We start from the raw sequence: 23,851 nt of genomic DNA, 5'->3' as shown, positions 1-23,851 counted from the left end.
ATACTCTGTACACGAACACCATCACGAGGGAACAACACTAAGGTTAATATAAACACTGACGTCATCCATCAATTGCTTCACTTTTCTTGCATAAAATTACCATCAGAAAAGGTTCATAAGACCCTCAACTCCACACAAAGGGAATCTGACTCTCTTTTGTTTTCTTAAGTTTCCAAGGAGAGGGAAGGTCACTACACTTTGGGGATCCAATACTCCATTGATAGGTTCGGATTCTTGTGTCTATAACGATAATCTCTCCTCAGGTAACTTTTCAACTTTTATTATTATCTTGTTGGAATATTTACATTAAAACAGCTAAGGGGTTGGGTAAGAGGCCATTGTTATACACTTGAGGGATCTGAAATGTAAACAACAACATATATGACGAAATGGGGTCTGTAGTGACGTCACGCCATTACTCTTCCCACTCGTCAGGTAAACATGGCGCCACGCTTCAAGTATTTCCTGAGTAATATAGTTAAGTCAAGGATCCTATTTCGCTTCAGTTACAGAATAATTATCATGATTAATTATTATTATTATTATTATTATTATTATTATTATTATTATTATTATTAGTAGTAGTAGTAGTAGTAGTAGTAGTAGTAGTAGTAGCAGTAGTTGTTGTAGGGTAAATAATTTTGTATTAGGATAGTTAGATAATGAAAAGTGTAGAGAAGGTATGGCTATAAGGGGAGGCTGGAGACCATAAAACACAAACTAAGCACCAGACAAAAGGTATCTCCTCCGCTTCTCGTAAAAGACTGTCAGCCCCACCTCACTCAGCCCCACCTCACTCAGCCCCACCTCACTCAGCCCCACCTCACACTACGTCCTGCTAACAATACGACTCCTTGTCCTAAATGGAGTGCCAGCAAAGGCATCAACAGCGCCTGACATTCCCTGCACCCCTTAAAGACACGCTTATGGAAGGAATGAAAGACGAACCTTCGTTCACCTTCTGCCTGCGTCGGCACTCTTATTATGGTAGATGTGTATGACCCAGGCTTGAGTGCCAGGGCTGAAGTTACGTACCCTCATACATCACTGCCGGTGCCAAGCATCAAGCATATACCCGGCTCATTAGTGGCACTCGCTCCACCTCAGTGGTGGAGACAACACTAGCTCTGCCTCCTCCTACACATTACTGCCAATATCAAACACAGTATTTGTACCCAATACATCGGCCTCGGTGCCAGACATCAAACATATTCTCAGTTATTCTTAAACACATTCATTACCATCAGTGCCAAACACCATATGTGTAGTGCCAGACACGCCACACCTGAACAACAGTGTCAGGTATAATGTATATACCTCACACATCAGTGTTAATGTGAAGTATCAGTCATATATACGAGAGTGACAGTGCTATGGCTCACGTGTATAGTAGTACTCCAGGCTCCGAGGTGGACCTCAGGTGGACTGGGGACACTCCTACAACCTATTAAGGGATTGTCTGCTTTAGGTGAGCGTGGCGGACCTGAACTAGTGACTGAGTTGACAAGAGTTGTAATGTGAACAGAATGGCTTTTATGTGGCCGGAATATTACGTTGATATTAGAGAAGGTTAGTGACCACATCACAGTGTGGCGGCACGTGAGAAGGTTAGTGACCACATCACAGTGTGGCGGCACGTGAGAAGGTTAGTGACCACATCACAGTGTGGCGGCATGTGAGAAGGTTAGTGACCACATCACAGTGTGGCGGCATGTGAGAAGGTTAGTGACCACATCACAGTGTGGCGGCATGTGAGAAGGTTAGTGACCACATCACAGTGTGGCGGCCGTGAGAAGGTTAGTGACCACATCACAGTGTGGTGGCATGTGAGAAGGTTAGTGACCACATCACAGTGTGGCGGCATGTGAGAAGGTTAGTGACCACATCACAGTGTGGCGGCATGTACTTAAGTGGGAGAGTAGTGTCTCAGGTGTGGGTGTGTGATGGTGGTATAAGGAGGTGTAGGTGGAGTATTATGGAGGTGTAGGTGGAGTATTATGGGGGTGTAGGTGGAGTATTATGGAGGTGTAGGTGGAGTATAAGGAGGTGTAGGTGGAGTATTATGGAGGTGTAGGTGGAGTATAAGGAGGTGTGGGTGGAGTATTATGGGGGTGTAGGTGGAGTATTATGGAGGTGTAGGTGGAGTATTATGGAGGTGTGGGTGGAGTATTATGGAGGTGTAGGTGGGTATAGGAGGTGTGGGTGGAGTGTTAGTGGAGGTGTGGGTGGAGTGTTGGGGGTGTAGGTGGAGTGTGTGGAGGTGTAGGTGGGTATAAGGAGGGTGTGGGTGGGTATTATGGGTGTGGGTGGAGTATTATGGGGGTGTGGGTGGGTATTATGGAGGTGTAGGTGGAGTGTTATGGAGGTGTAGGTGGGTATTGTAGGTGTAGGTGGAGTATAAGGAGGTGTAGGTGGAGTATTAGTGGAGGTGTAGGTGGAGTATTATGGTGTAGGTGGGTATTATGGAGGTGTAGGTGGGTATTATGGAGGTGTGGGTGGAGTATTATGGAGGTGTAGGTGGAGTATAAGAGGTGTAGGTGGAGTATTATGGGTGTAGGTGGGGTATAAGGAGATGTAGGTGGAGTATTATGGAGTGTGGGTGGGTATTATGGAGGTGTAGGTGGAGTATTATGGAGGTGTAGGTGGGAGTATAAGGAGGTGTGGGTGGAGTATTATGGGGGTGTAGGTGGAGTATTATGGGGGTGTAGGTGGGTATAAGGAGGTGTAGGTGGGTATGGGAGGTGTAGGTGGAGTATTATGAGTGTGGGTGGGTATTATGGAGGTGTAGGTGGAGTATTATGGAGCGTGTGGAGGTACTGAGTATAGTGTTGCGTCATGGTTCATATTATGGGTGATTATGGGGACTGGCGGCCGTGAGATGATTCAACATGAAATTGCAGGAAAGCGAAGGGGAGGCGGGGGGGGTGACTCACACGCCCCTCACGTCAAGGTATTCTGGTATAGTGAAGCGGGGAGGGCGACTCACACACCCCTCACGTCAAGGTATTCTGGTATAGTGGGCGGGGGGGACTCACACGCCCGTCACGTCAAGGTATTCTGGTATAGGGAAGCGGGAGGGTGACTCACATGCCCCTCACGTCAAGGTATTCTGGTATAGTGAGCGGGGAGGGGGGTGACTCACGCCCTCACGTCAGGTATTCTGGTAGAGTGAAGCGGGGGAGGGGGTGACTCATACGCCCTCGTCAAGGTATTCTGGTATAGTGAAGCGGGGAGGGGGGCGACCTCACACACCCCTCACGTCAAGGTATTCTGGTATAGTGAAGCGGGGGACTCACACGCCCGTCACGTCAAGGTATTCTGGTATAGGGGCGGGAGGGTGACTCACACGCCCTCGTCAAGGTATTCTGGTATAGTGAAGCGGGAGGGGGTGACTCACACGCCCTCACGTCAAGGTATTCTGGTAGAGTGAAGCGGGGAGGGTGACTCATCACGCCCTCACGTCAAGGTATTCTGGTATAGTAGGCGGGGAGGTGACTCACACACCCCTCACGTCAGGTATTCTGGTATAGTGGGCGGGGGTGACTCACACGCCTCACGTCAAGGTATTCTGGTGATGAAGCGGGGAGGGGGTGACTCATACGCCCCTCACGTCAAGGTATTCTGGTATAGTGAAGCGGGGAGGGTGACTCATACGCCCCTCACGTCAAGGTATTCTGGTATAGTGAAGCGGGGAGGGTGACTCATACGCCTCACGTCAGGTATTCTGGTATAGTGAAGCGGGGAGGGGTGACTCATACGCCCCTCACGTCAAGGTATTCTGGTATTATGGCGGGGAGGGGGTGACTCATACGCCCCTCACGTCAAGGTATTCTGGTATAGTGAGCGGGAGGGGGTGACTCGCCCCTCACGTCAGGTATTCTGGTATAGGGAAGCGGGAGGGTGACTCACACGCCCCTCATCAAGGTATTCTGGTATAGTGAAGCGGGGAAGGGGGTGACTCACACGCCCCTCACGTCAGGTATTCTGGTATAGGGAAGCGGGGAGGGGGGTGACTCACACGCCCCTCGTCAAGGTATTCTGGTATAGTGAGCGGGGAGGGGGTGACTCACACCCCTCACGTCAAGGTATTCTGGTATAGGGAAGCGGGGAGGGTGACTCACTACGCCCCTCCGTCGGTATTCTAGTATAGTGAAGCGGGGAGGGGTGACTCACACGCCCCTCACGTCAAGGTATTGGTATAGGGAAGCGGGGAGGGGGGTGACTCACGCCCTCCGTCAGGGTATTCTGGTATAGTGAAGCGGGGGTGACTCATACGCCCCTCGTCAAGGTATTCTGGTATAGTGAGCGGGAGGAGGTGACTCACACGCCCCTCACGTCAAGGTATTCTGTATAGTGAAGCGGGGAGGGTGACTCACACGCCCCTCACGTCAAGGTATTCTGGTATAGTGAAGCGGGGAGGGTGACTCATACGCCCCTCACGTCAAGGTATTCTTGTATAGGAAGCGGGGGAGGTGACTCACGCCCCTCACGACAAGGTATTCTAGTATAGTGAAGCGGAGGGGGGTGACTCCACGCCCCTCACGTCATGGTATTCTGGTATAGGAAGCGGGGAGGGTGACTCACACGCCTCTCTCACATCAAGGTATTCTTGTATAGTGAAGCGGAGAGGGTGACTCACGCCCTCACGTCATGGTATTCTGGTATAGGAAGCGGGGAGGGCGACTCACTCACCCCTCACGTCAAGGTATTCTGGTATAGTAAGCGGAGAGGGTGACTCACGCCCCTCACGTCAAGGTATTCTGGTATAGGGAAGCGGGGGTTGACTCACACGCCCCTCACGACAAGGTATTCTGGTATAGTGAAGCGGGGAGGGTGACTCACACGCCCTCACGTCAAAGTATTATTGTAATAGTGAGAGCGGGGAGGGTGACTCACGCGCCCCTCACGTCAAAGATGTGGTATAGTGAAGCGGGGAGGTGACTCACACGCCCCTCACGTCAAGGTATTCTGGTATAGGGAAGCGAGGGAGGGTGACTCACACGCCCTCACGTCAAGGTATTTAGTATAGTGAAGCGGGGAGGGTGACTCACACGCCCCTCACGTCAAGGTATTCTGGTATAGTGAAGCGGGGGAGGGTGACTCACGCCCCTCACGTCAAGGTATTCTGGTATAGGGAAGCGGGGGAGGGTGACTCACACGCCCCTCACGTTAAGGTTTTTGGTATGTTGAGCCGGGGAGGGGGTGACTCACACGCCCCTCACGTCAAGGTATTCTGGTATAGGGAAGCGGGAAGGGGGGTGACTCACACGCCCTCACGTTAGGATTTTCTGGTATAGGGAGCGGGGAAGGGGGTGACTCACACGCCCCTCACATCAGGTATTCTGGTATAGTGAAGCGGGGGGTGACTCACACGCCCCTCACGTCAAGGTATTCTGGTATAGTGAAGCGGGGAGGGGGTGACTCACACGCCCTTCACGTCAAGATTCTGGTATAGTGAGCTGGGGAGGGGGTGACTCACACGCCCCTCACGTCAGGTATTCTAGTATAGTGAAGCGGGGAAGGGGTGACTCACACGCCCCTCACGTCAAGGCATTCTGGTATAGTGAAGCGGGGAGGGTGACTGACACGCCCCTCACGTTAAGGTATTTTGGTATAGTGAGCGGGGAAGGGGGGGTGACTCACAAGCCCCTCCGTCGGTTTTCTGGTATAGTGAAGCGGGAGGGAGAGGGTGACTCACACGCCCCTCACGTCAAGGTTTTTCTGGTATAGTGAAGCGGGGAGGGAGAGGGGTGACTTAGAATTTGGCTATAATAATTGTCCTGAGAATTTTTGTTGTGGGTGTTTCATAAATTCTACGTGTTGGAGGTAAGTGTCAACAGGACCCAGGCAGCTATGACTAGTATAGTGTTTTGTGAAGGAATTAGATGTGTATTATTCTTAGTGAGTCGTTTTGATATGTTAAAGTTGTTCATCTGTCTGTGTGTCTGTGTGTATGGAATTTGTATCTAAGTGGTTTTAATGTTGATGTTATTTGAATGTTGTGTGAGAGTAACAAACATCACACCTCACTACACTACAGTACCATACATCACTACCTCACTACACTACAGTACCATACATCACTACAGCTCTGTCACTAACATATATTATCTCCTGATGAAGTTAAGTAGCAAAACCTCACCACCATTCACCTCTCAACCACCCTCCCCCTCCCTCCTACCCCTCACACCCCTCCCTCCCCTCCCTCCCCCCTCCCCTCCCTCCCCCCTCCCTCACACCCTCCCTCACCCCCCTCCCTCCACCCCTCCCTCCCACCTGTTAGCTCGACCTCCAAGAGACGGTGACTTACGAGTGCATGTCATCATAAGTGCTTGTCAAGGTGTGGTGCCTCTCAAAAAACACAAGTTAATGTATCAGGTAAAACAGTGGCACTTTACCCCGTGATCTGGCACCTTACCTGACTAGGGTGCCTGGCTGGCCCTCTTCCGGCTGATCTGAGGTGAGGTGATGTATAATGAAGGTGAAGGAGCCACACAGGCGTGAGGCTCCTCCACCACTAAAGGGGACCATAAACACAGCATTTTTGTTCATTATCACGAGATGTCTCCTCCTCCCCTCCCCTCCCCTCCTCCTCCTCCCTCCCTTCCCTCCCCTCCTTCCCTCCCCTCCCCTCCCCTCCCTCCCCTCCCCTCCCCTCCCCTCCCCTATACTTCTATATCTTTCTTCATTCTTCCTGTCACCTTTTCTTTCTTCCTTCCATTCTGACCTCTCCACACCCCCTCCCCTCCTCTCCATGCCTCTCCCTCCCTGCCTCCCCCTCCCCATGCCCCTCCCATGCCTCCCCTCCATGCTTTACCCTCCCATGCCTCCCCTCCTCCCATGCCTCTCCTCCTCTCCCATGCCTCTCTCCTCCCCATGCTTCCCCTCCTCCCCTCCTCCATGCCTCTCTCCTCCCCATGCTCCCCTTCTCCCATGCCTCCTCTTCCCATGCCTCTCACCTCCCCATGCCTACCCTCCTCCCATGCCTCCCCTCCTCCCCATGCCTCCCCTCCTCCCTATGCCTCCCCTCCTACCATGCCTCCCTCCTGCGCATGCCTCCCTCCTCTCATGCCTCTCCTCCTCCCCATGCCTCTCTCTCCCCATGCCTATAAACTGGTCAAGACCACCAGAGACTCGCTCAAGGCAGCACACAAGAGGTACACCAATAATGATTCTCAACCCGATATAATTGGGTTAACATGAAGATTAACCTCGCAAAAAACTAATTATCCTTCAAATTAACCTAACCTAACCTACAACCTAACCTAACCTGACCGAAGTAGCGTTAGGATGCTTAACCACCAGGTGAGACAAACTGCTTGGGTTAATCTTCATGTGAGACCAAAACCCGTCCTTTGTGTAGGGAGAAACGAGTTGTGTCATAATATACTATACTATACTGTACCTTTTATACATCCTCACTACATATTTCACCTCACAAATAAATAATATACTTCAGGGATTTATAAAGACACGTAAATTTTCCTATTAATTAATGTAAAAAATTAATAAATCGTTTAAAATTATGAATAGATTCCCAATATATATGTCAAAGGTGTTTTTCTTAACCACTTCTGTAACTGTACTTAAAGTGAGTCAATTAATATACCTTGTGAGATCTGCAGGTAGGTGGGAAAAAATTTATTTATATATTTACAAACCTTTGAGAATGCAAGCCAGGTGGAGGTGAGTGTTGGGGGTGATGGGGGAGTGGTAGCAGATGTTGGGGGGTGGGGGTGTGAGGAGGGGTGAGGTAGAGGAGGGAGAGGGAAAGGTAGGATGGATGGACAGGGGAGGATGGGAGGAGGAAGGAAGGTGGGAGTGGGAGGAGGGATAGTGGCCCTGGGGAGGGAGGGAGGGGGAGGGTATGATGGTGAGGGAGTTTAAGAGAACATGGGTAAGTAGGTAGGGGGAGGGAAGGTGGGAGGGAGGGATGGTATGTTGGGGTCGGTGGGAGGGAGAAAGATCATTTAGATGTGTCCTGTCCCACATACAGCGAGGAGTTAATGGGATGGGAGGCAGATGGAAGAGGGTGGCGGGGAGCAGGTGATGGGTGGGGGAGAGCAGGATGGGTAATGGAGGCACAGTGATGGGAGGACAGAGTGTTAATGGGTGACGGAGGGAACAGGTGTGTGAGGGAGAGATGGGTAATGGTGAGGGGAGTGAGGTGACGGAGGGACAGGTGTGTGAGGGGGACAGATGGAGGTGATGAGTGAGGAGGTGGTGACGGAGGGACAGGTGTGTGAGGGGGACAGATGGAGGTAATGAGTGAGGGAGAGTGGTGACGGAGGGACAGGTGTGAGATGGAGGTAATGGTGAGGAGGTGAGCGCGGAGGGACAGGTGTGTGAGGACAGATGGGTAATGGGTGAGGAGAGTTAAATGTTTATATTTGTTTATGGTGAGTGGAGCAAACAGGTGGTCTCTCTCTCTCTCTCTCTCTCTCTCTCTCTCTCTCTCTCTCTCTCTCTCTCTCTCTCTGTTAAACATATAATTACTGTGACATGATAATCTTAGTACTTCTTATTTTGGATATGTGACTACTACCAAATTACAATAATCCCTAACAATTAGTGTCCAGGTAACTCACAAAAAGGTGAACAATTTGGCTCTATTTTGGTTCAGGATCAGTTGACCTGTTGTGCTGTTTCTTACCTAATGTTGTGTTTCTTGTTACTGTATCTTGACCCACTGTACCAGCACGTAAAGTGACCTTCTATAGTACAGATATATATATATATATATATATATATATATATATATATATATATATATATATATATATATATATATATATATATATATATATATAAATAAACATCTTCAGTCAGAACCAGTTCGAGAAAACTTGCAGTGTTACAGCCACTCCGTCGTGCCTTTAGCCTGGGAACAGCCCAACTGGTCGTTCCTTTACGTATTTACGACCCGAAATTTTCCAATAATTCCCTCTTCCCGCTGACCCTCTCGGTGGCCGGAAAACGCCACGACTCTCGGGTCACTGTCTAAGGGTCATGGGTCGCGTACCTAGTCTATTGTAGAGCCTCTTGAGGTCAAGCGGCGGTGCCAGACCATATTTTACACTAACGAGCTGAGGCTAGAGGTCAGGGAAAGCGTGACGTCACGAGGCGGACACGAGTTATGCGATATAAACCTAAATAAAAAAAGTTGTATAATTCAGCAGAACATTAAGGCTGATAGTGGCCTCACGCCTCAACCTTGTTCCCGACCTCCTGCCTCACTGAGGAGTAGAGACTCCGCCCTCATTGTTTTTGATGTTTTACACTCTTGCTGTCATGTCTCTCTCTCTCTCTCTCTCTCTCTCTCTCTCTCTCTCTCTCTTACAAATGCAAATAATTGTGTTATCTTTACAAATCTGACTTTTGACACGACTGCAAGCAATTCTTTTTCACACATCAATACACACGCCGTGTTTGACTTCACTGATGGAAGCAAACAACCATGATGTTCACCCTCCTCCTCCTCCTCCTCCTCCACTTGTAGATTCATCACCTTCACACTCTACTCCTTTATACTCCCTCACCTCCCTCCCTCCCCCCCACCTCCTCTCCTCACCCCTTCACAGCTACATTGCCTCACCCCTCTGAAAATAACATCACACAGACTATCTACACTGACGGCTCTCTTGCACTGCCTGTGGGAGGGCTGGAAGTGCTGTGTCATTGTGACTCAGCCTAACGGTAATGTAATAGAAAGGGCTAGGAGTAGTAACAGGTCATCCTCTACAAACTGAACTATTTGCCGCCTCACAGCCCTGAAACTTGTTGAAGACGCTGACAGTCTCATCATCACTGACTCCTTATCCTCACTACTTGCTCTTGATACCCTGAACTCAGATTGTCACCCCTTGTCTCTGAAGCCAGACACAGGCTGCTGTGGCTCCCCTCTCACATGGTCATTAGTGGGCATGATAGAGGTGATGCCTTAGCTAAACTCATCCCAATGACAATGTTGAGGTACAATCTGGGACTGTCTAAAGAACCTTAAAACTGTCAGAAAACGCTTACCGATGAGTTTGGAGCAAGTAACAAGATCACTAGATTACAAGATATTTGTAACCGCTAGACTAAGGTTAGGATGTAAGTACCTGGCAGTGTGGCCAGACATGTGGCACACACTCCAACACTACGTCTTATACTGTGATAAAACAGAACCTTATAGGGACAAATCCAAGCACACTGTGTATACAAAGGCACAGCACTTTATCTCTGATGACAAGATGATATCTTGTCTTCCTGTATACTGAACTACATACGTGCTGGAGCAATCCGTCAATATCTTCCTGACCACTGGGGTCTGATGAACACCCTTTGTGGCTTCTACTCTGTAAAACTTTTTGTGCTGCTCTCCATTGAGTTTGGGTGCACTATAAACTAACTTCTGATCGAAGACAATCTTAAATTTAAATTCCTGACACCGTCATCACCCCTCCTCTCCACCCATCTCCCTCTCCACCCCTCCTCCCCCATCTCCTCACCCCATCTCCCTCTCCACTCCCTCACTTCTCCCTCTCCACCCCATCTCCCTCTCACCCCATCTCCTCTCCACCCATCTCCTCTCACCCCATCTCCTCTCCACCCCCTCCTCTCCACCCCATCTCCCTCTCACCCCATCTCCCTCTCCACCCCATCTCTCCCTCTCCACCCCATCTCCCTCTTCCACCATCTCCTCTCACCCCATCTCCCTCTCCACCCCATCTCCTCTCACCCCATCTCTCTCTCCACCCCATCTCCTCTCACCCCATCTCCCTCTCCATCATCTCCTCTCACCCCATCTCCCCTCTCCACCCCATCTCCCTCTCCACCCCATCTCCCTCTCACCCCATCTCCTCTCACCCCATCTCCCTCTCCACACCCCATCTCCCTCTCCACCCCAATCCCTCTCCACCCCATCTCCTCTCCACCCCATCTCCTCTCCACCCATCTCCCTCTCCACCCCATCTCCCTCTCCACCCCCATCTCCTCACCCCATCTCCCTCTCACCCCATCTCCCTCTCCACCCCATCTCCTCTCCACCCATCTCCCTCCTCCACCCCATCTCCTCTCCACCCCATCTCCTCTCTCTTTCTCCTCTCCACCCCATCTCCCTCTCCACCCCCCATCTCCTCTCCACCCCAATCCCTCTCCACCCCATCTCCTCTCCCACCCCATCTCCCTCTCCACCCCATCTCTCCACCCCATCTCCCTCTCCACCCCATCTCTCTCCCACCCCAATCCTCCTCTCCACCCCATCTCCCTCTCCACCCCATCTCCTCTCCACCCCATCCTCCTCTCCACCCCATCTCCTCTCCACCTCATCTCCCTCTCCACCCAATCCCACTCTCCACCCATCTCCCTCTCCACCCCATCTCCCTCTCCCACCCCATCTCCCTCTCCACCCCAACTCCCTCCTCCACCCCATCTCCTCTCACCCCAATCCTCCTCTCCACCCCATCTCCCTCTCCCACCCCATCTCCTCTCCACCCCATCTCCTCTCCACCCCATCTCCCTCTCCACCCCATCTCCTTCTCACCCCAATCCCTCTCCACCCCATCTCCTCCACCCCAATCTCCCTCTCCACCCCATCTCCCTCTCCCCCCATCTCCCTCTCCACCCCCATCTCCCTCTCCACCCCATCTCCCTCTCCACCCCATCTCTTCTCACCCCATCTCCTCTCCACCCCATCTCCCTCTCCACCCCCATCTCCCTCCACCCCATCTCCCTCTCCACCCCATCTCCCTCCACCCCATCTCCCTCTCCACCCCCAATCCTCTCCACCCCATCTCCCTCTCCACCCCATCTCCCCTCCTCACCCCAATCCCCTCTCCACCCCATCTCCTCTCCACCCCATCACCCTCTCACCCCAATCCCCTCTCCACCCCATCTCCCTCTCCACCCCATCTCCCTCTCCCACCCCAATCCCCCTCTCCACCCCATCTCCCTCTCCCACCCCATCCTCCTCCACCCCAATCCCCTCTCCCACCCCAATCCCTCTCCCACCCCATCTCCCTCTCCCTCCCCATCTCCCTCTCCACCCCAATCCCCCTCTCACCCCAATCCCCCCTCTCCACCCCATCTCCTCTCCACCCCATCTCCCTCTCCACCCCATCTCCCTCTCCACCCCATCTCCCTCTCCACCCCATCCCCTCTCCACCCCATCTCCCTCTCCACCCCATCTCCCTCTCCACCCCATCTCCCCTCCTCCACCCCATCTCCCTCTCACCCCATCTCCCTCTCCACCCCATCTCCTCTCCACCCCATCTCCCTCTCCACCCCATCTCCCTCTCACCCCATCTCCTCTCCACCCCATCTCCTCTCCACCCCATCTCCCTCTCCACCCCATCTCCCTCTCACCCCAATCCTCTCCACCCCATCTCCCTCTCCACCCCATCTCCTCTCCCACCCCAATCCCTCTCCACCCCATCTCCCTCTCCACCCCATCTCCTCTCCCTCCCCTCTCACCCCATCTCCTCTCCACCCCATCTCCCTCTCACCCCAATCCCCCTCTCACCCCAATCCCCTCTCCACCCCAATCTCCCTCTCCACCTCCATCTCCTCTCCACCCCAATCCCCTCTCCACCCCAATCCCCTCTCCACCCTATCCCTCTCACCCCTATCCCACTTTCCACCCCATCTCCCTCTCCACCCCCATCTCCCTCTCACCCCCCATCTCCCTCTCCACCCAATCCTCCCTCTTCCCTAACTCCCCTCCCACCCCAATCCCCCCCTCTCCACCCCATCCTCTCTCCACCCCATCCTCTCTCCCACCCCATCTCTCCTCTCCACCCCATCCCCTCCCCACCCCATCTCCTTCTCCCACCCCAATCCTCCTCTCCACCCCATCTCCCTCTCACCCCATCTCCCTCTCCACCCCAATCCCCCCTCTCACCCCATCTCCTCTCTCCACCCCATCTCCTCTCTCACCCCAATCCCCCTCTCACCCCAATCCCCTCTCCACCCCACCCCATCTCCCTCTCCACCCCAATCCTCTTCTCCACCCCATCTCCCTCTCCACCCCATCCCCCTCTCACCCCATCTCCCTCTCACCCCAATCCCCCTCTCCACCCCCATCTCTCCCACCCCAATCCTCCTCTCACCCCATCTCCCTCTCCACCCCATCTCCCCTCTCCACCCCTATCTCCCTCTCCACCCCAATCCTCCTCTCCACCTCTCTCCTCTCCACCCCATCTCCCCTCTTCCCCCATCTCCCTCTCCACCCCCTCCCTCTCCACCCATCTCCTCTCCACCCCAATCCCCTCTCCACCCCCATCTCCCTCTACACCCCAATCCTCCTCTCCACCCATCCTCTCCACCCCATCTCCCTCTCCACCCCATCTCCCTCTTCACCCCATCTCCCTCTCCACCCCAATCCCCTCTCCACCCCATCTCCCTCTCCACCCCCATCTCCCCTCTCCACCCCAACCCTCCCTCTCCACCCTTCTCCCTCTCCACCCCATCCCCCTCTCCACCCCATCTCCCTCTCCCACCCCAATCCTCCTTTCCACCCAATCTCCCTCTCCACCCCATCTCCTCTCCACCCATCTCCTCTCCACCCCAATCCCCCCTCTTCAACCCATCTCCCTCTCCACCCCATCTCCCTCTCCACCTCAATCCTCCTCTCACCCCATCTCCCTCTCACCTCATCCTCCTCTCCACCCCATCTCCCCTCTCCACCCCATCTCTCTCTCACCCCAATCCCCTCTTCCCATCTCCTCTCCCACCCCATCTCCTCCTCCACCCCATCTCCTCTCCCACCCCAATCCCCCCTCCACCCCACATCTCCCTCTCCACCCCATCTCCCCTCACCCCAATCCCCTCTCCCACCCAAATCCCCCTCTCCACCCTCATCTCCCTCTCCACCCCAATCCTCCTCTCCACCCCTTCTCCCTCTCCACCATCCCCCTCCTCCACCCCATCTCCCTCTCCCCCAATCCTCCATTTCACCCAATCTCCCTCTCACCCCATCTCCCTCTCCACCCCATCTCCCTTTCCCACCCCAATCCCCCTCTTCACCCCATCTCCTCTCCACCCCATCTCCTCTCCACCTCAATCCTCCTCTCCACCCCATCTCCCTCTCCACCTCAATCCTCCTCTCCACCCCATCTCCCTCTCCACCCCATCTCTCTCTCCACCCCAATCCCCTCTTCACCCCATCTCCCTCTCACCCCATCTCCTCTCACCCCATCTCCCTCTCCACCCCTCTCCCTCTCCACCCCATCTCCCTCTCACCCCAATCCCCCTCTCCACCCCATCTCCTCTCACCCCATCTCCCTCTCCACCCCATCTCCCTCTCCCACCCCAATCCTCCTCCTCACCCCATCTCCTTCTCCACCCCAATTCCCTCCCACCCCATCTCCCTCTCCACCCCATCTCCCTCTCCACCCCATCTCCCTCTCCACCCCAATCCCCTCCACCCCAATCCCCCCTCTCCACCCCATCTCCCTCTCACCCCATCTCCGCTCCACCCCAATCCCCTCTCCACCCCAATCCCTCTCACCCTCATCTCCTCTCCACCCCAATTCCCCTCTCCACCCCAATCCCCCTCTCCCTTCCCCTCTCCTCCCATCCCCTCTCACCCCATCTCCCTCTCACCCCAATCCTCCACCCAATTCCCCTCTCCACCCAATCCCCCTCCTCACCCCCATCCCCTCTCCACCCCCATCTCCCTCCACCCCATCTCCCTCCACCCCATCTCCCTCTCACCCCAATCCTCCTCTCACCCCCATCTCCTCTCCACCCCAATTCCCCTCTCCACCCCATCTCCCTCTCCACCCCCATCCCCCTCTCCACCCCATCTCCCTCTCACCCCTATCTCCCTCTCACCCCTCCACCACAACATTGTATATTTTCAGTAGAGTTAGCGCGGGCCGCCCACAGTCAAGGCTCGGGAGGGAGTTTATTGTGCTCGGTGTCACTATACAGGACAAGCTCTAAGGTCTGATCTAAGGGTAAACACACACGTTAGGGTGTTAAGAGAATGCCGCCTCCGTGTGGGGTGAGGGTGATACTGCTGCTGCTGCTATAATACATCCTTAATTATTCCTATATATCGTGTCCTGTTCTATGAAATTTGGTATAAAAGATGATTTTTTAACATTAAATTGATATACTGTGTTGTGTTATATAGTATAGTATAGTAAGTAGTAGTGGTTACCCCTCGTGTAACGAGGATGGCCGGCCCACAACAACCACACCCTGAGTTAACGAGCTGCATGACCCAGTGTTTAAGGGTAGAAGCTGTCGCCAACACAACAACCACACCCTGAGTTAACGAGCTGCATGACCCAGTGTTTAAGGTGTAGAAGCTGTCACCAACACAACAACCACACCATTAATTAACAAGCTGCATGGCCCAGTGTTTAAGGTGTAGAAGCTGTCACCAACACAACAACCACACACTAAGTTAACGAGCTGCATGACCCAGTGTTTAAGGTGTAGAAGCTGTCGCCAACACAACAACCACACCATTAATTAACAAGCTGCATGACCCAGTGTTTAAGGTGTAGAAGCTGTCACCAACACAACAACCACACACTAAGTTGGAGGCTGCATGACCCAGTGTTTACAGAAGTGTCGCCAACACAACAACCACAACCCTGAGTTAACAAGGTTGCATGGGCCCAGTGTTAAAGGTGCAGAAGCTGTCGCCAACACAACAACCACACTCTTGAGTTAACAAGCTGCATGACCCAGTGTTCATGGTGCAGAAGCTGTCGCCAACACAACAACCACACCCTGAGTTACAATGTTGCATGACCCAGTGTTTAAGGTGGTAGCTGTCGCCAACACAACAACCACACCCTGAGCAATGCCAGCATGGCCTCAGTGTTAAAGGTGTAGAAGCTGTCGCCAACACAACAAATCACACACCTTGAGTTAATGAGCTGCATGACTAGTGTTCATGGTAGAAGCTGTCGCTACACAACAACCATAATTCTTGCTAATGAGCAGCTGTATGACCCAGTGTTCATAGGTAGAAGCTGTCGCCAACATAACAACCACACCCTAAGTTAACGAGCTGCATGACCCAGTGTTTAAGGTGTAGAAGCTGTCGCCAACACAACAACCACACCCTAAGTTAACGAGCTGCATGACCCAGTGTTCATGGTGTAGAAGCTGTCGCCAACACAACCACCACACCCTGAGTTAACAAGCTGCATGACCCAGTGTTTAAGGTGTAGAAGCTGTCGCCAACACAACAACCACACCTTGAGTTAGCGAGTTGCATCACCCAGTGTCAAGGAATAGTCCGAGAAGACCGGACATCTCACCAACTGCACTGGCTAACCATTACCCTGGAACACGATCCGCAAACCGATTAACATCCAAGCAGACAGAGGCAAATGGCGTAAAGAAACTTGCCCATAGTATCACCCTGCCCGAGAATGGAACTCAGGTCCGCTTGCTTGCGAGGCGATAATGCTGACCATTACACTACAGGTCGCCACAGAGTACAGTATAGTATAGCATATATATATATATTATTAAGTCAGTTATATATACGGGTTATATATTATTGTCAGTTATATATATATACGGGTTATATATTATTAATTCTGTTTTTTCTCATGTAAAACTGACTTCGTGAGAACTCTTTTTTCTCTCTCTCTTTCTCTCTTTCTCTCTTTCTTTCTTTCTTTCCTTTATCTTGTTAACTGGTTTTTAGTCGCTGCCTCACGAAGACGTTGTTGATAAGATCTCAATAAGCGTTTTAGATATCTCGCGTGATAAGCTGTGATTATTACCGGCTGTAATTTTCATCTCTCTCTCTCTCTCTCTCTCATTCCTTTTTTACGTCCCGTCTGCATTCTTACCTCACTCTCCTGTTCCCCCTTTTTCATCTCTCTTTTCCATCCCCTTCTCTGTGTCTGTTCCTTCCCACCCTCACTGGCTCCTTCTCTCCCATCCCTCCCATCCCTCCCTCCCTCCCAGTAACCATCGCGGTATACACACAGTCCTACTCCATCAGCACGGTACACCAAGAGGCAGGAGACAGCTGTGTGGGCCCCTCCCTCCCATAACACCTCAGGGACCCTCACTAACACCATGTTTACACTAACACCACGACTCTTGATTAATACTTATACTTATACTAATACTAATACTTATACTAATACTATTCCTAATACTTATACTAATACTAATACTAATATTGTTGAACTGCCTTTACTACCATTAAGTGTTTCTTCATTAGGCTGATAAGAAGATCTGTGGCCCCTAATTCTTCTCTATGATCACGTAATAAGGTCTTAGCCTCTTAAATTCTTCATTACTAAATAGAGAAGGACTCAATAGTGAGATCTGTCGCTGGTGAACCTATCGAGGCTCGGTAAGACATGATCTACGGGAGTCTGACACTGTTATTCACATGCAGTTATATAATACTTAACCTGTAGAATAAAACCCATCATGTATCTATAACGCCCCATACAGTGTTACACTCCGCTGTAACACCACGAGTAACAGCGTCACACGGCACCAACAAGGCGTCACCTCCTCAACAAGCCCTGAGGGACGGGGAGGCACCTTACCCGTCTCTCACTCGCCACCTCCTCCCTCCCTAGCGTAAACGCGCTGTACACCCCCGGCGGGCTGGCGGGGCGATGGCGAGATTATGGCTATTATCGCGCCAGTAAAGTCACTCTTGGGCTATAATCTGGCTATCACCGCGACGAGGACATCCTTCCTTAAGGGGGGAGAAGGGGTGTTACAGTCGTGTTTGTAGGGGGGTTAAGGGGAGCTGCCAAGGAATAGGGGTAAATGGGAGGAGGCATACTAAAGGGTAGTTTATCATGTCTCACATCCTGGACTGTCGTAGGTAAGGAAATTAGAATTAATGTCGGCGTTTTATGGGAGAGTTTTTCAACCTTTTAGAAGAGGATGGGAGTTTAGCGAGATATAGAGGACAGTGTAACACAAAGTTGGAGCATTATTGAGGGGAAGATGTACAAGAAGAGCTGAGCATGAATATTGATTGTCTGCATATATTATTATTATTATTATTATTATTATTATTATTATTATTATTATTATTATTATTATTATTATTAGTTTTATTATCATCGTCATCGTCATCATCATCATCATCATCATCATCATCATCATCATCGTCATCGTCATCGTCATCATCATCATCATCATCATCATCGTCATCGTCGTCGTCATCATCATCATCATCATCATCATCATCATCATCATCATCATCATTGTTGTTATTTGTTGTTATTTGTTGTTGTTGTTATTGTTGTTATTTATTTATTTATTTGTTGTTGTTATTTATTTGTTGTTGTTATTTGTTGTTGTTGTTATTTGTTGTTATTGTTGTTGTTGTTGTTGTTGTTTATTTGTTGTTGTTTGTTTATTTGTTTGACATTTGTTGTTGTTGTTTTTGTTGTTGTTTATTTGTTGTTGTTGTTGTTATTTATTTATTTATTTATTGTTGTTGTTGTTGTTGTTATTTATTTATTTATTGTTATTTGTTGTTGTTATTTGTTGTTGTTATTTATTGTTGTTATTTATTTATTTATTTATTGTTGTTATTGTTGTTATTGTTATTGTTGTTATTTGTTATTTATTTGTTATTATTTATTATTTATTATTTATTATTGTTATTTATTGTTGTTATTTATTTATTTATTGTTATTGTTATTTATTTATTTATTTATTTATTATTTATTGTTATTTACATTGTTATTATTTATTTATTGTTATTGTTTTATTTATTTGTTATTGTTGTTATTTATTGTTATTATTGTTGTTATTATTTATTTATTTATTTATTTATTTATTATTGTTATTGTTGTTATTTGTTATTGTTATTTATTTATTTATTTATTTATTTATTCATTGTTGTTGTTATTTATTTGTTGTTGTTGTTGTTGTTGTTCTCGCTCGCTACTCGCTCGCTATAAAAGTATTTCTTACTTCCCAGTTCTATATTGCCTTTTAAGTCACATAACAAACGAGAACAAAACGGTCACGTTCTTGCCTCACAACCTGTTCACTTGTTCTTCATAACTGCAACAGACAAGAACACAAGATCACTGACCTAAAGAGGACATTACTCTCGTGTGTGAGTGTGTGCTGTACAAGTCATGACACACACACACACACAAACACACACACACACACACACACACACCTCTACTATACTGAACCACTACCACTACCTGGACACCATTCAAGGGTCGTTCTTCATATCCTGTCTACGGCCAGTTGACTCTAATAATACCTGTTTTATCTCCAAAGTGGTGACTCGACTTGCTCAATATGCACACAATTGTTAGTCATTTCTACCTTGATGTACTTTACCTGGAGTAGTGTCTTAGGTGGCAGGTAGATATTCACAGAGGCGATGATGATGGTGATGAACTTTACCTGGAGTGTGTTTTAAGGTGATACATAACCTCTCATTATTGAAGGTTTATTGTCTTCCCCCTACCTCTCCCTTACCTCCCTACCTTTCCCTTACCTCCCTACCCTTCTCCCTCACCTCCCTACCTCTCCCTCACCTCCCTACCTCTCCCTCACCTCCCTACCTCTCCCTCACCTCCCTACCTCTCCCCCTCACCTCCCTACCCTCTCCCTCACCTCCCTACCTCTCCCTCACCTCCCTACCCTCCCCTCACCTCCTTCTCCCTCCACCTCCCCTGCCCTCTCCCTACCTCCCTACCTCTCCCTCCCTCCTACCTCTCCATCCTCCCTACCTCTCCTTACCTCTTACCTCTCCCCTACCACCCTACCTCTCCTGCCTCCCTACCTCTCCCTCACCTCCCCTACCCTCTCCCCTCCCACCTCCCCCACCCCCTATATAACACAGTACACACCTAAACACTCAGTCAGCAGCTAGAGGATGAAGGCAAGACAGTACACTCGGTCAGCAGCTAGAGGATGAAGGCAAGACGGTACACTAAACACTCGGTCAGCAGCTAGAGGATGAAGGCAAGACGGTACACTAAACACTCGGTCAGCAGCTAGAGGATGAAGGCAAGACGGTACATTAAACACTCGGTCAGCAGCTAGAGGATGAAGGCAAGACGGTACACTAAACACTCGGTCAGCAGCTAGAGGATGAAGGCAAGACGGTACATTAAACACTCGGTCAGCAGGACAACACCAGCAGCCATAATGCTCCACAACGATGAGGGAAAATACTCATCTTGGCGATTTACCTGCTGGGTCATATTAGTCAATCATAGGTGTGCCTTGAGGCTGGAGCTCAGACACAGAGGCACTGACACTGAGCAACAATAACAACAGTAGTAATGATGATAGGAAGAACCTTTCCTTCAGTACCTGGTCCACACACACACACACACACACCTTGCTATAACCATCACCTTACTGTATCACCATCACCACCATCACCACCATCACCACCATCACCACCATCACTATATATAAACGTGTGTCATCTGAGGATAAGTAATGAGACTCCACCAACAGCCTCGTCACCGTGTCTCCATGAATTATGCAAATATATATATTAGTAAACAGTTACATTATTTTTTACAGAATATAAGCGTGGATTACAGTCACTTTTATTCCTATGATTGAGTTTTATTTACATTATAAAATATGTTTAAATTTGTTTTGTATTTATAAAGACTTAAATATTTTTCAGGTCATTAATATGATTCACGTATAAGTCAGGTGGTAAACGCTGGGTAAACAACCTAACATGACCATCATTTATTTGAACCATTTATAAATATTTTGTTTATTTTTGTACCTGGCGTCTGATTGACACTAACACGACTGTGGTAATACACCTGAACTAATGTGGTAATTTACAACGTGGGAGATGGTTGCGTACATCACTAAGTGGGTGCTGCTACACACACACACACACACACACACACACACACATATAAATTTCTACAAGCGTTAAATTCCTCTCTATTTTTCTCCATCACAGATCCACTTGTCTCGTCGATGTCCTGAAGGAAAAACAAGAATATCCTAAATCCTCAACTGATCCTACGAGACAACGCTGCTAGCCTGGCGAAGGATCGTCTGGTGTTAATAATGTGGATAGTCAGAAAACTGTTGAATAGCTATACTGTGTTTAGAGTTGGCCAGTGTTGTCATCAGTGAAGACAGTACCACCAACGACGCCTTAAGAACACAGAAAAAAACATTAAGAAAAAAACCTTAAGTCTTTCTTAATGTTCAAAGAGTTATTGTCTAGAACTAAGACTTAAGACTTGGTGAACAGTACACACAAACACAGACACACACGATACGGTAATAAGTGTGTCAGCGAACGACACAGAATCTGAACATTTATCAATAACGTTGTGAAAGTTACATCTAAAATGGCTTATATAACGAATAAAGAAACATAATATCTTACCTGGGATATGGAAGGACTCATAACCCACCTAAACTTGTATCAGAATATAGTGAAGATTACATAGACGAATGATCTACACGTTGGCTGATGAGGATATCGAATTGTTTTGTGGGAATAAGATGAGCGAGTCCCGTGTGACGTAATATCAGAAAAAGTAGTGAATATTGTTGATTATATGAAGTTATGTGATGCCTTATCTTACGCTCCCGTGGTTAATGATAAGACTGAGTTACCTTAATGATGGTGTGGAGGAGGAAGAGGTTTATCAGTGATCTTGGTGATGTGTTCTTGCTTGCTCAGGACCTCATAGTGATCTTAACTCGAGAGATACATTGTTCAACATATTCTCGTCTGCCTTATTACCCACTGTGTACTGCTAGAAGATGACTCGACTGGTGAAAAACACTTCGTAGTCGATTGATTACTGTAGTTAAAACATTGTGTGCTGTCTCTTTGTATCTCTCTATCTCTAGATATCTGCGTCTCTCTCTTTCTCTGTACATCTCTCAGTCTCTGTCTGTGCATCTTTCTCTCTTCATCTCCCTCTCTCTCTCTCTCTCTCTCTCTTCAACATACTCGTGTCTCTCAACCACCAGGTGATACAGTCACGAGCAGGATCAAACGAAGTAGCTCCTGTTGTAAAAAAAAACTGCCTACAACGTCGTAATACACAAACTAGTGCTCGGCGGCGTAATACACATAAACTAGTGCTCGGCGGCGTAATATACAAACTAGTGCCCGGCGGCGTAATACACATAAACTAGTGCTCGGCGGCGTAATACACAAACTAGTGCTCGGCGGCGTAATACACATAAACTAGTGCTCGGCGGCGTAATATACAAACTAGTGCCCGGCGGCGTAATACACATAAACTAGTGCTGGAGGCAAGAACACGAGAAATAAACGGTCCATCAACACCAAAATGCCTTTAAGAAATACAGGTACGGAGCTTTACAGGTGAGGAGTGAAGATCTCTTAAAGGATATTTACGAAGAATGAAACTCACTATTCGTCTAATTTTAATCAGATACTCCAAGGAATTAAGTGACTAACAGATGGATAATCCCTCCTCGTAGTTAAAGGCCGGGGTGAAGCATACGTCTATACGCATTACTCTGATTATGCAAATTAAATGCAGATGAGAGTCAATGGTCGACAGCTGTTGCAGTTACCATAGGGGGCACGGACGTAAAAAAAATATATTAAACACATTCCCACGTACAGGTTGGTTGATGACACTGAGAGGTGATGGAGGGAGTACTGATAGAAACTGTCCTGGAGAATTTGTGTTACGTCTAAGATCTCCATGAAGATCATCATTAAAACTAAACTACTTTGGAATGACCTAAAAGAAAAAAAAGTCGGGTAGTAGGATTGAAGCGCCTCTGGGAATGGTGATCCAGTGAAGTGCTTAGATGAACGTTTTCAGACTGACGTTCACTTAGAACCCTCCAGGAGTGAACGTTCTCAGAAGACTTAGATAAAACTACCATCTCAAGGTGGCGGCCCGTCACCATGGAGCTTCAACTGCTACTGTTACTGCTCTGCTGCCTCGCCTTCACCCCCACCTGCTGCCTCCATCTTGGTGAGTAGTACCTCTGTCTTACGCCCCCCCCCCTACACTAACCTCTTTCACCTTATTTACCTCTCTCTCTCTCTCTCTCTCTCTCTCTCTCTCTCTCTCTCCTCTCTCTCTCTCTCTCTCTCTCTCTCTCTCTCACATCATAACTCCTCCCCCTCCTTCACTATACCTATACTCCCTATCTCACCATGCTTCCCTTCATCACCACCATACCTCCCTCCATGACCACCATATTTCCCTCCATCACCACCATACTTCCCTCCATCACCACCATACCTCCTCCCTTCATCACCACCATACCTCCTCCCTTCATCACCACCATACCTCCCTCCATGACCACCATATTTCCCTCCATCACCACCATACTTCCCTCCATCACCACCATACCTCCTCCTTCATCACCACCATCACCTCCCCTCCATGACCACCATACCTCCCTCCATCACCACCATATTTCCCTCCATCACCACCATATTTCCTCCATCACCACCATACTTCCCTCCATCACCACCATGCTTCCCTCCATCACCACCATGCTTCCCTCCATCACCACCATACCTCCTCCCTTCATCACCACCATACCTCCTCCCTTCATCACCACCATACCTCCTCCCTTCATCACCACCATACCCTCCCTCCATCACCACCATACCTCCTCCATCACCACCATACCTCCTCCTCGCTCCATCACCACCATCGCCCTCCATCACCACCATACTTCCCTCCATCACCACCATACCTCCCTCCATCACCGCCACTCCCTCCATCACCTGCCTTCCCTCCATCACCACCATGCCTCCCTCCATCACCACCATACTTCCCTCCATCACCATCATACTTCCCTCCATCACCACCATGCTTCCCTCCACTCCACCATACATCCCCTCCATCACCACCATACCTCCCTCCCCTCACCACCA

General features: G+C 49.6%; 1 protein-coding gene and 1 pseudogene across 1 annotated transcript in view; both read left to right on the top strand.

Moving 5' to 3' along the window:
- The window catches only part of LOC121857387, a 117,291-nt pseudogene extending 94,765 nt beyond the window's left edge, over window positions 1-22,526 (top strand).
- The window catches only part of LOC121857386 (discoidin domain-containing receptor A-like), a 71,530-nt gene that overhangs the window by 33,151 nt on the left and 14,528 nt on the right, over window positions 1-23,851 (top strand). The window contains exon 2 of the mRNA XM_042353407.1: window positions 20,912-22,934. Within this exon, the coding sequence (XP_042209341.1) occupies window positions 22,865-22,934 (70 nt within the window). The 5' untranslated portion in view covers window positions 20,912-22,864. The remainder of the gene's footprint in view (window positions 1-20,911; window positions 22,935-23,851) is intronic.

Source organism: Homarus americanus, unplaced genomic scaffold (genome assembly GCF_018991925.1).
Source record: "Homarus americanus isolate GMGI-L3 unplaced genomic scaffold, GMGI_Hamer_2.0 scaffold19269, whole genome shotgun sequence".
In the NCBI taxonomy this organism is placed as follows: Eukaryota; Metazoa; Arthropoda; class Malacostraca; order Decapoda; family Nephropidae; genus Homarus; species Homarus americanus.
Note: the sequence above shows the minus strand (reverse complement) of the source record. Positions and strands in the feature narration are given on the sequence as shown.